A 19,088-nucleotide genomic window follows, 5' to 3' on the forward strand; every position below is an offset into this window, starting at 1 on the left:
CGTGGGTATCGAGAACCGATCTCGAACTGTTACTGCGTTTAGAGCTCGGTAATCGACACACATTCTCCAGGTTCCGTCCTTTTTCTTGACAAGTAATACCGGCGAGGAGTAAGGACTCATACTGGGTTGGATTAGACCGGATTCGAGGAGCTCTAAGACCTGCTTTTCTATTTCGGATTTCTGGAATTGTGGGTAACGATACGGTCTTACATTTATTGGGGTTGTGTTTGGTAGGAGGTTGATATGGTGGACGATGGATCGTGGGGGAGGAAGGGATGAAGGCTGTCGGAATAGCTTATGAAACTGAGTGAGAAGAGCTTCAACCGCAGGTATCGGGTGAGGAAGATGAAGTAATGGGTCGGGTTGTTGGTCGGGTATCATTTTTAAGTGGAAGAGGGCTGAAGCGGATCCGGTTTGTAATAACCGTTTAACTTGAGGGGCCGAAATTGGTTTTGGTCCAGTGGAGATATCAGTGTGTAATTCAATGGGCCGGCCCATATGGGTGAACTTCATGGAAAACGCGGTGTAGTCAGTAATAACAGGCCCAAATTGTCGTAGCCATTCTATGCCCAATACAGCATCCGCACCACTGATAGGGAGCAAATGGAACGTGACCGTGAACTGGTGGCCCTGAAGGAGAAGTGAAGTAGCACGGCAAACTTGATTGCATTCAAGGACAGAGCCGTTGCCAACCAGGACGTGAAGTGGGTTTGTGTTTTCGGTTTTGAGATGAAGGAACTGGGCAAGTCGGGGTTGAAGGAAGTTATGGGTACTTCCACTGTCTATGAGAATGGTGAGGGAGGAATGATTGATGATTCCGACGAGTCGGAAGGTCTCGGAGGAGGGGAGGCCAGAAAGGGCGTGGAGACTCACGTGAGGGGAAGTAAAATCTGAGGTTGTGTCTAGGTCGAGGGGACACGCTGGAATCGGTTCCGGCAGTAAAGGAGGTTCGGGGTTGGGCTCATCTGGTAGCAAGGAGGGGTTGTCAGCGATGAATAAAAGAACGCGTCCTTTACATCTGTGTGTGGAACTCCATTTTTCCTCACAATTGTAGCAAAGCCCCTTTTCTCGACGAAGGGCCATTTCTTCTGGAGTTCTTTGAACGTATGTAGAATGTGGTTTCCGGCTAGGAGGAGCATAGGATGGTGATGGTGTATTGTGACCTCGTGGTGGTGCTTGCCGGCGGTCACGAATCTTGTCTTCCTGTAACTTGGCAAGGGCCATGGCCTGGGGAAGGGAAATGGGCTGGAGAGCTAGCACTTCTCTTCGAATATCCTGTGCTAAACCTGAAACAAAACAGCTTAATAGGAATGGTGGGGGTAAGCCAATAACACGATTGGCCAACCGTTCAAACTCCGTTAAGTACTCATTAACCGTGCCTCGTTGTGTTAGCTTGAATAACGCCCCCTTCGGGTCATCATAAAAGGAAGGAGCGAACCTGGATTCGAGGGCTTGTAAGAAACCTGACCATGACGTAATAAACCCATTCCTAAACATCCATTGGTACCAGCTTAACGCAGCTCCGTCAAGGTAAAAAGAGGCCACAGTGATTCTTTCTTCTTCCGGCGTATTCTGGTATTCGAAAAGTTGTGAGATCTTGAAGATCCACCCCATAGGGTCACGTCCGTCAAACCTAGGGACGTCCAACTTGACGGAGTTACGCTGATGAAACTGGGAAGAGGTCCCATGGTGCTCTCGAGCCGGAGATCGGAGGTGGAGATGATCAAGAAGTGTATCCACCTTGCCGGAAAGTTCAGAGTACTTGTCAACGAGGTCCGCATGTTTATCTAGGAGGGAGGATTGGCTATTAGAGAGACGAGTAATAGCTTCTTCAAGCCTATCGGTGGTAGTTTTCCTTGTTGCATGGTCAGCCATGGTGGACGTAGCGCCGGCAGGTCGGACCAGTGATAAGAGCAGAGGTTGCGAGTGAGAGCGGGAGGGGGAATGGGCCTTGCTTCGAGGGAAGGTAACCTCCTAAGAATATAAGAGAGAGAACATTTACGTAACTTTTTCATGCCCTTTATTATTGCATATTCGAGTATTTATACAAGGTAAGGACGTTATGTTGCTTTCTTAACCGAATAACGGTACTAACAGAATCGATAACAGAATTGATAACTACCCTAACTACTTGGAACAGCTAACTATGGAAGCTTCTTCTTTCCATCATGTCTCGTAGTCGATTAGGTAGCTGGGTCTCGATGTTCTTCGTTTGGGCCTTGTATCTGCAGTTTCGGGCCCAGTCGTGATGTCGTTTAGGTGGTTGCTAACACTCTCCCTATATTTTTTGGGTTAACAAAATTTCAAGTCTTTAATTTTTTTTCGAAATTCAATTTTATTCTTTGAACAAGAGTTTGACTTCTCAAGTCATTTAACTTTTTTTTGTTTAGATTTTTACCTTCTAAATTTTTGTTTAATCAGTTAAAGTCTCTAAACTTCTATAAATTTTAGATTTTAGTCCCTAAACAAAAATTTATTTAATGAGATTTTGGGATCTAAAATAATGAGTTTTTAAAAAATTTAGAGATTAAATTTTTTTATGAAAAATAATAGGAACCTTCACCATCAAACTTTTAGATGGTCAATATAATTCAAAAGAAATCATAATCCCCTATAGCATACTGCTCGTAGTTTCTAACATCCTTCATGAAGCTTGCGAGTTCTGAATCATAAGAAGTTCCCTTCATAACTTTATACTCGTTCCACCATAACATATATATATATATATAGCTGCTTCCCGGCAAGAAAATCTCGGGAGACACTTCTTAATTCTTGAGCAATCCATAAACATACTTCTCAAACAAAACCAATTTCTGTAATGTCTCTTAATTCCTTCTCTTTGCATGAAATGCGAGCTTCTTCAACATGTGCCCAAAAGCATGAATCACTTGTTAAAATAGTTTGCACATTTTCCTTCATTCTATTTAAAATTTCATCCAATTCCTTGACAGCAAAGGTCCCTTGGTGGGAAAGAACAGCCTCGTCAACATGTAACTCAAATTTCTTTATATTTTCTGCTTAATTTAACTGACCCTTGGCAGGAAAGATGTAACTCATCAATACATGCTTCATAGCAGGAATTATTTTTTTCGTTGTTCTTGCTTCTTGTGTTTAAATTCTCTTCATTCTCTTCTACATCGTTCAACCCATTGCTTGAAAGCAAAAGCTGGTCAATATGTGAACTATAACCCGCTATGGAAGCAAGATCCTTATCAACAACATTACTACACCAGTCCCAATAGAAACCCCAATCCCAATTGCAATCCAAATCACAAATATCTTCCTCATTACTTGTACTGGCTTTTGTCACCACTCCTCCAACTGTGCAAAGTGTCTAGGTCTGTTCTTAGTTTCATACTCTTTACCTCCGCAACTATAGTATTCAGCAATAACAAGGGGTTCAACCATTCTTATGTAGGAAAAAAATGATAGATTGTGCAACATTGCTATGACAAAAATTAAAATGGAGGGACAGCTGCCCCCAGTTGCCTCTATGAAAAGCTCCGTAATGATCACAATAACCAGCATAAACACTAAACAACTTTAAATAGAAATAAAATTTTATTAATAATAAAACAACCAAATCCACCAGTAATTAATTTCTCAATGAAATCCTCATTTATTACACTTCTGAAAGACATGCTTTATATATAAGATGGTTATCATGCATCAAGGGAAATCATAAGCTCCCAAAGTATACTGCTCACGCTTCCTTGCATCATTCATGAAACTTGTGAGTGTTGAATTATATGAAGTTCCCTTAATTGCTTGATACTTATTCCACCAACGCATGTAGCTGCTTTGCGCCAAGAAAATCTCTGGTGATACAACATAATTCCTGAGCAACTCATAAACATACTCCTCAAATTCAACCAATTTCTTCAACGTCTCTTCCTTCTCTCTCACAACCTCCAACTCCTTGCATGAAAGGAGAGCCTCTTCAACATGTGCCCAAAAGCAAGAGTCAAAAGTTAAAAGTGCTTCCACATTCTTCTTACTTGTACTGCTTAAATCACTTGTGGCTTTTTTTGTCTCTTCGTTTAACCATTCCTCCAACTGTACAAAGTGTTTAGACCTATTTTGAGTCATATACTCTTTACCCCCATCTCTATAGTATTGAGCAATAGCAAGGGGTTCAACCATTCTCCTGTAATTAGTCCCACCATAAAGCCAGCGGGTGTGAAAAGCTGCAACTTCTTTCTGAGGCTTCATCTCTACTTCTTCAACCATCTCTTCCCAGTAATTTGTGAGCATTTTATGGTAGTAAATAACATCATTATCCATTGGTGAGTTCATATTCTTGTAGCTGTCATAGTATCTATTCGCTGATTTTTTGTTTTCTTCTTGTACCATTCAAGTTGGGCCATATGTACCTTCATTTCATTCAATTTTTTGGCTGGATAAATAATTACCCTCCTTGGGAAAATGAATTTTTGTTGTATTTTACTCTTTGTTTCCAGAGTATTGGTATCAATGTTCTGCTGCTGCCAAGTCAATTTTAGAAACAAGATCAGGAAAAAAATTTGATTTACAATTACCAAGATACTAGTCTTATTACACATAACGAGTCTAAATAAGACTCAATTAGAATTAGATAATTCTAGTTGTTCAAGAAACAGAAGATATTCACATACCTGCAAATGTGTTGTACTGAAGTCCTTGCAAATTACTTTATCATTTAGCTTTTCTACAATATTTCCATAGTCAGAAGACTGAAATCCTTGATTCTGAGTGTGGATTGAGCCCATTGCAATGAGTTGTTCCAAAATAGAGTCAGGGTTCTCAAAACAAGTGGAGTTTACATCAGAACACAATAAAAATGTTCCAAAAGGCATGTAGGCACTTGTTTGAGGAGTCGATGCAGCAGGTGAATTTGTAACGAAGAGCCTTGGAAGTGGGTCATTGAGTGACACAACGTGTAGAAAGCAAGAATTCCAATTTGAACTACGTGATATGGCTTTTTGAAATTTCTTGTCACCAATAAGGGGAGAACCAAAAGTGATGCATAGAGGGGGTTTCTTTTTGTCATTATTGGTATCTAATAGTGATAAAGTGAACAGAGAAGCAATTGGTCCTCCAAGACCAAGTCCAGTAACAATCAATCGAGGGGAGCTATTAATCTGCATTAACCATTAAGAATGTGACAAGGTTTGTAGATGAAGAACAATGTATGATCGGAAACATATTGTGGTTTCTAAATATTAACATATTGATATGTGTAATATAAATCACTTCTAGAGGTTGCCTTTGGGTAAACAGTTTAATTAGGAACTTATTGAATAAGTGTTTGTCATGTATAAGTTGTTTCAATAAGGGAAGAAAAATAAGATTAAATTATTTGCATATAAGTTATTTTCATAAACTATTTAGAAAACTTATTAAAATAAGTTGAAATAAACTGTAAATAAGCTCACCAGATTAATTATCATATAGCATCCTTTCATTCGTTAATCATACAAACTAAATTAACAAGAACTTCATGCTCAATTCTCGGCAAAACAGAGGAGGAGGAAGAAAAGAAAGATAACATGGGGATATAGATTGCCATGTGATATAATTTTTGTAGCATGGCAACAAGTTAGTCATGTCATTATTTAACAGAAGTGGGTTTGATTGCAGAAAATAAAAGCACTGACGTAATTTACAATAGAGTTTCTGCAAATTATCTTATGCATAGGTAAATGCTAGTTTACAGAGAAGTTTTTTTTCATCTTATTATCTTATAAGTACTCATAGAAAAGTTTATCCACACAGACCTTATAGACATATGATACTGAAGCTCTCTCCACAACAACAACACCTTATCCCACTAGAACTTCATAGACATATGATACTTAAGCTCTCACAAACACCACAAAATTTTATGTAGGAATGTTATTTAATTTTAATAAGTTTGATCAACCACACATTACTTGTAGTTCTAGATTCACAGGGAATACCTTGTTTTTCATTCAAGTCACAGATACAACATGCAATTCAGTATCCAAATTTCCGAATTAAGTAAACAATTTTTAACTGGTCAAGGGAAGGGAGGAGATGTACCTCGGATTTCAACTGATCAAGCTGCTCATAATTTTTATCCAAGAGTAAAATTGCAGCGCTGTTAACAGAGAAAAATGGGCTTTTCTTGGTATGCAGAAACTCAAAGTGACGGAAAATCTTCTCCCCGCAAGCATTAGAGTAAACCAATTCCTTTGGAGGATTAGAAGAATCTTGTGTGACATCAAACGCTAAAATCGTCAAATCCAAACCCGGTTCTCTGAAAAGCTTCCATGATATTCCCTCTCCCTCGCTGGTAATGATGCCTGCATAACGGGACGTGATAACGTCCCATGGTTTGCGAAGAAGCACTGCAGAGCTTGTGAGAGAAGATGCAAGCTCGATTCCTCTGCCAAGTCTGCAACCACAAGCACACAAAATCCAACATAATAAGTAATATTATGAAAATCAGCAGTTCATGTTTATGAGTTTTCAGGTGAAAAACCAAAACAAAATAAGGAAGGAAGAATGTTTCACTTATCACATACAATGCAGACTGTGTCATGCTGTTTCGTAAAGTGGCACAGCTAACTTAGAACTAGAAACTTGTGATGCAGTGAATTCTTGACAGATGATGGTTATGAAGAAGAAATATTATTATATGGGTTTGATCAATAATGAGCATGAAGTCACTGAATGGTTGAGGCCATTGTAAACACGGGAATAAGGTAAGTCAAGTCAACACCGCATCTATGATTTTTATCATAAAATTGAGACAACTTGGTACGTAGACGTACAATTGGTAGTCCAAGTAAAATTCTATACTAGACATGAGGCAAATTTTCTCATCTGGGGTTGTTTTAGAAACTATTTCTCCAGATGGGGTTGTTTTTAAATTATTTCCAAGAGGGGTAGTTTTTTTACGTGAAAAGCATGTATGCAGGACCCAAACCGCCAGAACCAGTGGCGAGTTTGGTATCCTTGAGCAAATCGCCAACGTTAATGGCGATACCAGTGACCAAATCGCTACTTGAAATGGCGACACATGCGCAGTTTTTGGGAACTGCCTTGCTAAAGCATGAAGCATAAATTGGAACTGACCTCGCGCTATATAGGCTACGGGAGTGGGCAAATACCTTTTAGAAAAAAATAAATAAAACTTAATCGTATTTTAATTTTTTAGTTGTTTTCTACTTTAAATTAATTAGTTTTTATTTTAAAATTAAAGAAATTTGATCTAAACGTTATTTTCATTTTCTACCTACAAACTTTACAAAAATTGAACAAATAAATTTTTATTTATTTTTGTTTCGAATTTACTAACTAAAAAATAAATTTCACTCAAAATAATAAAGATTAAAATTTCCTATCCTCAAATAATTTGTTGTAAAATCTTTTAAATATCATCATGTTGGTACATTTTATATTTAATATTTATAAGCTTTTGAAATTATTTTATATCTTCATAACTCTGCAGAATATTTAGATAAAATGATAAAATATGAAAAATTGACAAAAGAATCAAATTAACTTTTTTTTAGTAGGATGAATCAAATTAACTTAATTAGTTTTAATTCTATAGTTATTTTAACTTACAATTATATTTTTAAATTGGCATTAAACTGTATTAATTATTGTTATCATTGTAATAAAAAAAATGTTGTTATTCAGAATACTTCATTATCTTTAAATTCAAATTAAATCTTATTTTATTTTAATTTCTAAAAAATCCCATACTATCTTTAAAATATTTTTGTTATAGTTGTATTATTATCTTCAAATTTAAATCGAATCGAATGTTAATTTTTTTGTATTCATTTATAATTCTATAAAAGGATATAAGTTGTTTTAATTTACATACAGAGGTATCGCTCAATCCCTCACGTCATAATTACTGCTTCACAACCTGACACGTATCGTTGAATATTTCCAATTCATGCTTCATCATTCAGCAAAAGAAAACAAAACCAAAATCAAAAAGCTTAATTCACGGAACTCGCCAGTTTGACTGGCGGTTCCCAAAAGCTGCGTGTGTCGCCATTTTAAGTGGCGATTTGGTCATTGGTATCACCATTGACGTTGACGATTTGTTCAAGGACACCAAACTCGCTATTGGTTCTGACGATTTGGGTCCTACATACATGCTTTTCACGTAAAAAAAACTGTCCCCTCTTGGAAATAATTTAAAAACAACCCCATCTGGAGAAATAGTTTCTAAAACTACTCCAGATGAGAAAATTTGCCTAGACATGATGTTTTTTTAAATAATTCTTGTCACCATCTTTTGTTTTCCTTTCCCTTCTCCCTTTTATTCAAGGTTGTTAATGGAGTCCTTGTGTTCGTTCTAGAAAAAGTATTCGCATTTAGTTTGAATAGGTTTTGAGATAGAAATAATTGGATTCGATTAATAAAAAGGTTTGCAGTTTGGTAATTAATATGGATCAGTTTGAAGTAATATTGAATCTGAAACAATTAATCCAATCTTTTCTGTAATTTGGATATTGGTTATGTTGGCTTTTGTCTTTTTTGTTTTTTAATTTGTTTTCAAGGAATGGTGCTTTATACATTTTTTATCAATACACAAATAAAATTTCATTAATAGCAAAGTCTGGAATCATAGCAGGAATAGGAGATTAATTTTCATAAACCATCATTGTAAAGATTTTTAAGGTGTGCATCAAATTGAAATTGAAATCACTCTAGTTATAATTTTTCTAGTAATTATCATAAAAATTAATAATTTTATCATACATAACAATTAATAAATTAATAATTTGGATAATGTAAAAAAATAATTTCACTGCAATATATTTATATTAAATTATTTCTTTAATTAGTGGCTTATTTTTATTAATGGGAATAATGTTATTAAAGAAAAAAAGTAAAATATATGAATAAAAAAATTAAAATATCAAACTTAGCATACCACAACTTCACCTATATTATAAATCATCAATTAAAATAACCTCAAGTTTATTTGAAGGTAGAATACAAAAATTAATATAATGAAATGTATGTTTGCCGTGTGATTCAGTTTTAAACACAGGAACCAAAAATCGAATCAAATAAAAAAAATAATCTATTCCATTTTCAGTTTATTCAATTAACTATTTATTAGTTTTTAATTTTTTTAATTGGTTTAACAATTTAAAAAAGCTTGGTATGAACATCTCTAAGTTCTTCGGTGTTTCTTTGAAGTCAAGTCATATGATGTGCTTGGTTTCACATTGCTAGGTCATAAACGTGCCTATAAAATAGGAAAATCTGATGCCAATAATAAAAGCTTCTACTCAAACACAGACGACCTGACTTTGAAAGGAATGTCTATGTGACATATTTCCAAACTCCCAAATAGACTATCGTAGTGTGCAAGTTGTACGGTTGCAGAATAAACAATATGACACTACCAAACGGTTTAGTATATATGTATGAAAAACATAAACTTAGATATAGGTTTTGTCCACCTAGCAATATGCTTACTTCAAAAGAACCAAGTCCTTAATAAAGAGTCTAAACTAGAATCAAAATGAGTGCACAAATTCTATCGGAATTGAAGGGGCACTGATCTTTCAAAGTCTTCAAGAAAAATAGAAGTGGTTATGAATTGTTAAACTAATTTTACGATGTCATCTAAAATCTTAGAAATGTAACTTTTAAAGCATAAAAAACTATTAACTTAATCATAATGCACTGTCAGTTCAAAAAACAATTACACTTATAATAATTATTGTAAAACTTTATTAACGATGATTGCTGATTTATTAATAAAGTTTTGTATTAACACTACATGTCAATGGAACTCATTATAAAATTTGTATTTAGGATGGTTTTTAGTTATCACAATTTAGATATCTTTATATACTGAAAATGTATCAAAATTAAACTACTGATCTCATTTGCTGAGCAGTCCATTTTTCATACCAAGCATTTCAGATTACATTAATACTAAGTAGCCTGCATCCGTTACACTCAACTTACATTTCCAAGAAGAATAAGAGTGAAGGTTTGCAAGGGAAAGACAATTGCAAGAGTTTCCAATATCACAATACAAGGGAGGGTAATACCAAGATCCCTACCCAAAATCAACAAGGAAATGCAAAAGGATTAAAAGGTTCATAGTGAGATGAAATCACAGTTTATTTTACACTGCTCAACCACACATGCATATTCAGGGGAAAACATAATCTCCCTTGGGATCATGAAGCTTGCTAGTGTTTCATTACCTGAAATTCCCTTATACTTATCCCACCAAGTCATGTAGCTGCTTTCCATCAGGAAAATCTCTGGTGACACTTCATATTTTTTGAGCGACCCATAAACATACTTCACGAATTCGAGCAACTTCTCAGTTGCCTCTTTCTTATCTTTCTCACTAGATTGTACATTCTGCAATTGTTTGCACAAAAGGAGAGCCTCTTCAACATATGCCCAAAAGCAAGAATCAACAGTTAAAATTAATTCCACGTTCTTTCTGCTTGTACTGTTTGCATTCGAATCGCTTGTATCTTTCTTCCCTTCTTTCAACCACTCTTCCAACACTTCATAATGTCTAGATCTTCCGCTAGCCACATAGTCTTTTTTCCCTTCTATGTAGTATTCAGAAATGTATAAGGGTTCAACCATTCTCCTGTAGTTAGTTCCACCATAAAGCCAAGGAGTATGAAAAACTGCACCTTCTGTCTGATGTTTCATCTCTGCCTGTTCAACAATGTCTTTTCAGTAATTTCCGAGGTTTTTCTGCAACAGAACAACATCTTGGTCACTCATTAAGGTATCCTTCTTGAATCTGTCATAGTAACCAATACCTAAAGAATTGGTCACTGTATCATCCTATTTTTCCTAAACTAATTTAAAAGAATTAGTATTTGTAAATAAATAGAGTTTTAAAGAAATGATGAGTTACAATTGGGAATTAATGAGAACATATGTAGGGATCCTTAGATTATCAATTGGAATGAGTCTTGGGGTGTTTTTGTAATTTTTTATTTTATCCTTATAATTATAACTGTGAATTATATATGTTTGATGAACCAGTTGATGTCCCAATAAGAAATTATTGTGAAATTGATGTGTTCTTATGTTGAATGTGAACTCTTAAAAAATTGAGTTCTTTTTATTAACGTAAATTATATTCTAAATAATATTATTCAATGACTTATTTTATACAAATTATTATCTTGTTCTAATTTTTCCACGAGGATAATCAACATGTTGTGTGTATATATATACTAAAATAATAAATTAAATCAAGTTATAAGGTTGATTCCTAGTAGTAATTTCTTTTGATGTAATCTTAAATTAATTGTTATAGAAACTCTTTGATTAAAAAAATAATGTAGTTTTATTTACTATATACTTATACATATATATGTTTTGTGTCATGCAAATATTATTATTGTGTGATGTGTATATGAGTTATGAGATGTAATAAGTTATTATAATGACATTATAATATTATGATGGAGATTGAGTAGTATAAAGTGGAATGTGTCAATTTGTAAGATACATGTGAATGTGAGATGATTGATTGTGACATTATGAGATGTTAAATTGTGAGGATGATATTTGGTTGTGAATAAGTGTGTGTGTTTAACACTTATGTGACAATAATTATGTTGTGAGCTATGAATTATACAATAACTCGACCAACGTTGATATTGAGAAAATGTTTATGCATAGTGTTAAAGAGAAAGTGTAGATTTCCTATTTAGGAATCAGTGTTAAATTGTAGCACAATGTGTTGAACGTGTTTAAAATACAAGTGTGAGGTCGTGGGTATTGTATAATTCATGAACAGTGTCTATGAATGAAATATGTGATGAATTGTGGAATAACATGTTGCTTCGAGATTATAGTATTGTCATTGAGATTGAGTATAAGTGCAAAGTTGAACATGTGTTAATTTGTGATATACGTGTAAACACGTGATTGTGGATTATGACATTATAAGATGTGAAATTGTGAATGAGTTTTGGTTGTGAATAAGTGTGTGGTTAACACTTGATATGACATTACTTGTGTTGTAAGCTATGAATTGTACAATAACCCGATCAGTGTTTATCTTGAGAAAAGTGTTGATGTGGAGTGTTAAAGAAAAAATATAGGTTTCCTATTTAGGAACCAGTGTTAAATTGTAGCGCAGTGTGTTGTACGTGTTTAAAACACGAGTGTGAGGTCATGAATATTGTATAATTCATGAGCAGTGTCTGCATGCAAAAATTGTTTTAGGGGTTAGACCTGAATCAGGAGGGAGAGGTCCTAACGGACTATTCAGAGTGTAGGTAAATACACCCGGTTTGAGTGCTCCTTTAAGCTTGTGCCGATCCCACATGGTTGGAGTATTCTTGCAAAACAACGTGACTCTGACTGGTCTCCCTATGATTTTACTTAGTGAAAGTAACCTGACATACTCATTTTATGGTGTCTTGTTATGTACTTCTAAGCGCACTAGGGTGGTTTTTCAGTGACATGATACCACATTGCATATAGACTTGAATCTTAGCATAATTGTTACATAACGCTTACTAATTGTTTATTATGAAATTGATGTGTTATTATGTCTTGATTGGAGTGTGTGATTCTTGTGTAATGTGATTGATGATTGAAAAGTGAATTTTGAATGACAAAGTGATAGAATTACGTGAGTTATGTTTAAGTAAGTTGTATCTCATTTATATGATATGTATATCTAGTTGTCTTATTTCTCTATTAGTTAGGAATGTGATAACTCACTCCTTGTGTGTTGTTTGTGTTTGGATTCTATGATGATCTTGATCTTTGTGTTAGGGAGAGTAGATAACTAGGTGAATTGCTTTAAGGAACCTTGTGCTGAAAGACGTCGGGACACAATGCTCTGATAGGATGTGACATAGGGACATAAGTTCTATATTAATTGCATGATGTTAGTCTATTTTATTTTATCTCACTAATTTAACAAAATATTTTTGTAAATTTTGACGGCCTTGTTTTGAGCCTAATATATTTTTAATGAGTTTTATTTGATAATAGTAAAGTGAAAGTGAACTATTTAACCACGTGAATTTGTTTACCAATATTTTTATATATTTTATTTATTTATATATATGTCGGGGTAAATGGTGACATAGTCACATTTAGTGTAACACCCAACTTTTCATAAAATAAATTAAAAAGAATTTTTATTTAAAAATAAATAATTTTAATAAAATGATGTGATTTTTATAATTAAAATAAATAAGGATAAATAACTTTATTAATTAAAATAATGGTTTGAAGAAAAATAAAAAAATATATTTTATATATTCATTTGATAGGAAATAAAATAGAGTTCTTATTTATAAAATAATAAAAATAGAATAAATAATAAGCTGAGAGTACCTTAGGTATAAATAGAGATATATTAAGTTGGTTTTTAGACTAACGATACGTCTCTACGCTTCCTCTTCCTCTCAATTTCGTTTTTCCTTCTTCCTCTTCCCAAACCTTTTTTTTCCCGCATGCACTCAAACATGTCTTAGTAAAACAAAGATCTCGGACTCTTTAACTGTTGGATTGTCATGAAATTTGAACACTAGGTTCAAAATGCATTTACGCACATCTCCACTGTTGGGATTTGCAACGTAATGTCTATGGAGGGAGAAATTTTTATCGCACGTAGACAGAGTGAACTAGAGGTTTCAATCCCTTCTTCTTCTCTCTAACACTTGAAAATCCTAACTGAGCAAATAAAGGAAAAACTTAAGGAATTTCAGGGAACTACTAGAGATGTCGCTATCGTTGACGGAATACACACGTGAGCCCGTTTAGAGATAAGGGATGAGTTTATCACAATTGAAATTAAAATGAACATGTGTAAGGATCCTTAGAGGATAGAATTGAGATTTATTTTGGTATATTTATTGTATTGAAATTCTTCCTATATGATTGTGTGAAATTATTTGAGGAGTTTTACTCCCCATGTTGTGAGAAAAATTTTTGTTTAAATTGTTTATACTTTGGACAATATTTGCTAGATTGGCATGATAAATTGTTGTACTGAGATTATGAAATTGTGATTCAAATCATGAGTAAGTGACAAATTGAACATGTGATGAGTGGTGAGATACATGTGTATTGAGATGTTGTATGTATTGAGTTGAGTTATGAATTGTGCAATCACACAATTGTAAAACCCTTTAAGGGTGATGAGTTTTTGTGCAACGAGTATTATGATAGGATCCACTGTGGGAACCCGAAAAATTGAATCACTTTGAAGCGTGATGAGTTAAAATGATTTTAAAAATAATTGAGTAGTTGTGTGTATTGCATAGTTCATAGGTAAAGTGTATATGATTCATAAGGTGTGATAATATGTTAGTTTGGGATTATACCATTGTGATTGAGATCGAGTGTATGTGATAAATTGAATATGTATTGACTTGTAATATATATGTGCATTGAGATATTGTATGCATTGAATTGTGAGCTATGAATCGTACAATCACACGACTATAAGACCCTTTAAGGGCGACGAGTTAATGCGCAACGAGTATTGTGATGGGAATTACTGTGGGGACTCAATGAGTATAAGCATAAGCTCGACGAGATAAAATTATTTTGAGAACAATTGAGGAGTCGTGTGTTTTGTATTGTTCATAGATAGAGTCTGTGAGCTAAAATATTTTCTGGGTTGGACCTGAATCAGGAGGGAGATGCCTTGACGAACTCTTCGGAGTCTAGGCCTTGGGGGTAAATACACTCGGTTTGAGTGCTCCTTAAAGCATGTGCTGATCTCACATGGTTAGAATATTCTCGCAAAACAACGTAACCCTGACTAGTCTCCCTATGAGTTTACCTAGTGAGAGTGATCTGACTTACTAGTGTGTGGTTTGTCTTGCCATGTACTCCTGGACGCCCAACGAGATTTTTCACTGACATAATACCACATTGCATATATGATTGAGTCTTAGTATATTTGTTGCATAATACTTGTGTATTGATTGATATTGATTGGTTGAGTAATAGTGTTTGATCCTTGAATAAGTTAATGATGTGAAAATGAATAAGACATGTTGTGTTGAGATGTGATGTTACACGAGAAGTGGTGGAATGACATGGTTATGTTTAAGTAAGTTGTATTTCGTTTATATGATATGTATATCTATGTTGTCCTGTTTCTCTGTATTAGTTAGGAATGTGAAAAATCAATATGTGTATTGTTTGTGTTTGGATCCTGTGATAATATCGAATTTTGTGTTCGTGGGAGTAGATGATTAGGTGGATGGTTATGGAGAACTTCATGCTAGAGGACGTTGGAATACAATGTTCTGATAGGATGTGACATTGGAGCATAAGTTTCTATATTAATTGCATGAAGTCTTGGACGACCTTATTTTAAGTCGAGATGATTTTATTATTTATTTAGACACATTCTATTATGATGTTCGAAAAGTGAATGCGAGTCTTTTATCATTTTGAAATGTTTTTATTTAAATGTGTTTTAAAAACTTTGAATTAATTTCATATTCTTATTCCTTTTATTAATAGTGTATATATGTGTAGGATAGAGGGTGCCACATCTATCTTCATGTTATTCAATTTTTTTGATGTATCAAATTTTGTCCTTTTCAGGTCAATGAATTTTTCCAGGTTTTCCAACTTTGTTAACAAAGCATTTATATCAATGTTCTGGTGTTCTTTTAAGAAGGTTTACTTAAAATACAAGCATTTTAGAAATAAATGATATTAAGCTACCTGCATATCTGGTGTCAATCCTAGTGCTGCCCACAATTGCAAGCAGATACTTGCGCGTAGTGAATTAGAATGAGTCAAGTCCTGCCCCCGTGGGATAAAGTCCTTGCAGTGGTGTGAGGATTCAATTTTCTCGGAAGAGGGTCTTTGTAAGAGACAACATGTAGAAAGCAAGAACTCCATGTGGAACTACGTGATATGGATTCTAGCAACTTTCTTATCACCGATTAGAGGAAAACCAAAGGTTATGCAGAGAGGGCGTTTCTTTCCTGAACCAATGTTACCTAACAGCAACAAAGTGAAGAGAGAAGCTATTGGTCCTACCAGAGCATGTCCAGTAACAATCAATCGAAGGAGCCATTACTCAGCATTAACCATTAAGAATGCGATAAGGTTTTGTTGAGGAAGAACATTATAAACCCGGGAACATTTTGTGCTTTCAAAATATAAACATATGAATATGTGTATTTTAAATCACTTCAGTGGTAGGTTGCCTTTGGGTAAAAACCTTAATTAAGAAGTTATTGAATTCGTGTATATTGCATAAATGTTATTCAATAATATAATTTTGATTTAGCCTTTATGTGTAACTATTTCAAAGCGTAGAAATATATTTAACAAGTAATTAGTAGAATTGTGTAGAACTAAGTAATTAGGAGAAAGGTATAAAACTAAAAACAGTTGGAAGAAATATGTAGAATTCTCCTTTAAAGTGAGTGAATTTTTTTTTATGTATCTAAAAGTCTCTCTTATAACCTATAAAAAAGGGAAAGGTTGTCATTTATAACTGAAGTCAAAATTTTCAGATAATAAAAATTAATCTTTTTTCAAATATTTTCTCCTTCTCCATTATTTCTCTTAAATATTAATAACTCATATAACCTTCTCATTCCCAACAAATACTTATGCATAAGTTGTTTATATAATGAAAGAAAAATTAAATTAAATTATTTTCCTATACGTTTTAATCTTTTTTTCATAAATTATTTGGAGAACCTATTGAAATAAGTTTTAAACAATTTATGAACATAATATAAGCTCTCACAATTAAACTCCACAAATATTTATGTAGTGCTGTTAACAGAGAAATCTGGAGCATTCTTGGTGGACAGAAAATCAAAGTGATGAAAATTCTTCTCCCTGAGAGCCTTAGATGAAACCAAATCCATACTTGAAACTTAGAAGAATCTTGCGTGACCTCAAACGCTATAATTGTCAAATCCGAACCCGCTTCTCTAAAAACTTTGCATGATATTCCCTCTCCCTCGGTTGTAATGGTGCCTGCACAACGGGACATGATTACGTCCCATGGTTTGCGAAGAAGAACTTCAGAGCTTGTCACATAGGATGCAAGCTCGATTCCACTGCTAAATCTGCAACCACAAGCACAAAAAAAAAAAAAAAACCAACATAATAAGTAATACTATGAAATGTGAGAGTTTAATTCTGTTTTGGCTTTGTATATAAGAGAGAGTAACAGATTTTTAAAATTCTGTTAGAAGTGCTAGCCTAAGAGTGAAGGGTTGTTACTTTGTTTTGCTTGTATAAAAAGGCAATCATACATCTTAATAAAGAGTTGTTTTCATTCTATCATTTTCAGTCTCTAGTGCTATTCCTAGTGTGTGTGCAATTCTATGCTTAGAAAACAGTGAGTGATACACAAGTGAATGTGTGAGGGAGTGAATTGCATCTCTTGCAATTGAGTGAAGAACAGTGTGTGTTCCAACATGAAAATCAGGTAAAAAACCAAAACAAAATAAGGAAGGAAGAATGTTTCACTTATCACATACAATGCAGACTGTGTCATGGTGCTTAATTCCTAAAGTGGCACGGGTAACTTAGAACTACAAACTTGTGATGCAGTGAATTCTTGACAGAAGTGAAAATGTTACGGGTTGATCAATGATATGGACCTGAAGTTGAGGCCATTGTAAAGAAGGGAAATGGTATATCTATATGATTGAATAGTATAAAAAGAATTTACACTATCAATATATTTAAATTAAATTATTTATTTAGTGATTAATTTTTATTTGAGGAACAATATTTATTAAAGAAAAGTTCAGTATAAAAAATTATTAAATCTTCGCATAAATTAACCACAACTTTGTCTAAATTAAGATAAATCAAAATAATTTCAAGTTTATATGCTGGTAAAATATAAAGCTAATATATATAATTAAATTTAATATGTTTGTGTTTGAATTCTGTTTTAAACATTGGAACCAAAAATCAAATAAAAGTACAATCCTTTTTTTTCAGAGAAAAGTACAATCTTTTCAATTTACATTTTATTCAATTAAAGATTTATTGAGTTTTTAATTTGTTTAATTGATTTAGCAATTTAAAATAGTTTGACACGAGCATCTCTAAGAAAGCTGTGAGCAAGTTCTTGGGTGTTTCGAGGAAGTCAATTAGTCAATATGACATAGACTATCGATGCTTGTTGGTATGTGGTGCGTATGGAAGTAGCAAACTAACCGCGTTGCACTTGCAGAACAAACTATTGACAGTGAAATTGAGCCACTCTATGCAAGTAAATATATGCCCCTATGCAAGAAGCTTCTAAGAGAGCAATGAGACAAACTTATAAGGAAAGAAAAGGAGTTTAATGGTAATTAAAAGATGAGTAACTATAAGTTATTTTTACATTTGTATTTAGAATTTAACTCTCACATAGCACAGTTTAGTCTCATGCAAAGGAGATTTATGTGAATATTGAGGAACATGTTGCTGTCAATGATATACTTCATTGGACTCCTCAGGCTGGAGCCTATAAGTGTATTGTGGATGCAGCAGGGTTTTTCCAAGATAGAAATAGCACACAGGATTTGGATTTTGTATTAGAGATGATTGTGGTGATTTTATTATAAGTGTATTGATCTACAAATGTTAATCGTTAGTATTGTTAGTTTTTGTTAGTGGGAGGATTTGAACCCACGACTTCTTCCCCCTTTTCTTCTCCCTTCGCCACTAGACTAACCTTATATCTTCATAGACTAACCCATGACTTTTATCTGCTATGAAGTCTGTTGTCTCCTTGGGTTTACAGAATGCGCACTGAGTTAGATTGTAAAGTCATTGTTGATAAACTTATAATTCTTGTTACTGATGGTTCTGAATTGGGTTCTATCCTTGCTGCATGTCAGCAACTCTTATCTCAGAATCAAACCTTTAGCCATTGGTTTTATTAGAAGACAAGCAAATGGTGCAGCTCATGGCCTAGCTAGAGTGGCTCCATCAAATCCTAATCTTCAATATTTTCACCTTGTTCCAAGTTGCATTGCTCAGTTGATTAGTAATGAAAAGCCTTGAGCTTGTTTCTGTCAACAAAAAAAACTCACATAGCACAGTTAGTTTAAACTAATCAAAAATCAAATTAAGTATGACATTTTAAGTAG

General features: G+C 34.0%; 1 protein-coding gene and 1 pseudogene across 1 annotated transcript; both read right to left on the reverse strand.

Moving 5' to 3' along the window:
• Positions 1–3,542: 3,542 nt before the first annotated feature.
• Positions 3,543–6,665, reverse strand: LOC100808648 (senescence-associated carboxylesterase 101-like; annotated as a pseudogene).
• Positions 6,666–10,092: 3,427 nt separating this feature from the next.
• Positions 10,093–10,746, reverse strand: LOC102665508 (senescence-associated carboxylesterase 101-like). Its single transcript, XM_014766342.3, has one exon. The coding sequence runs from the start codon at positions 10,669–10,671 to the stop codon at positions 10,093–10,095; it is 579 nt and encodes a 192-aa protein (XP_014621828.1). The 5' UTR covers positions 10,672–10,746.
• Positions 10,747–19,088: the final 8,342 nt, after the last annotated feature.

This window comes from Glycine max, chromosome 13 (assembly GCF_000004515.6).
Source record: "Glycine max cultivar Williams 82 chromosome 13, Glycine_max_v4.0, whole genome shotgun sequence".
NCBI lineage: Eukaryota > Viridiplantae > Streptophyta > Magnoliopsida > Fabales > Fabaceae > Glycine > Glycine max.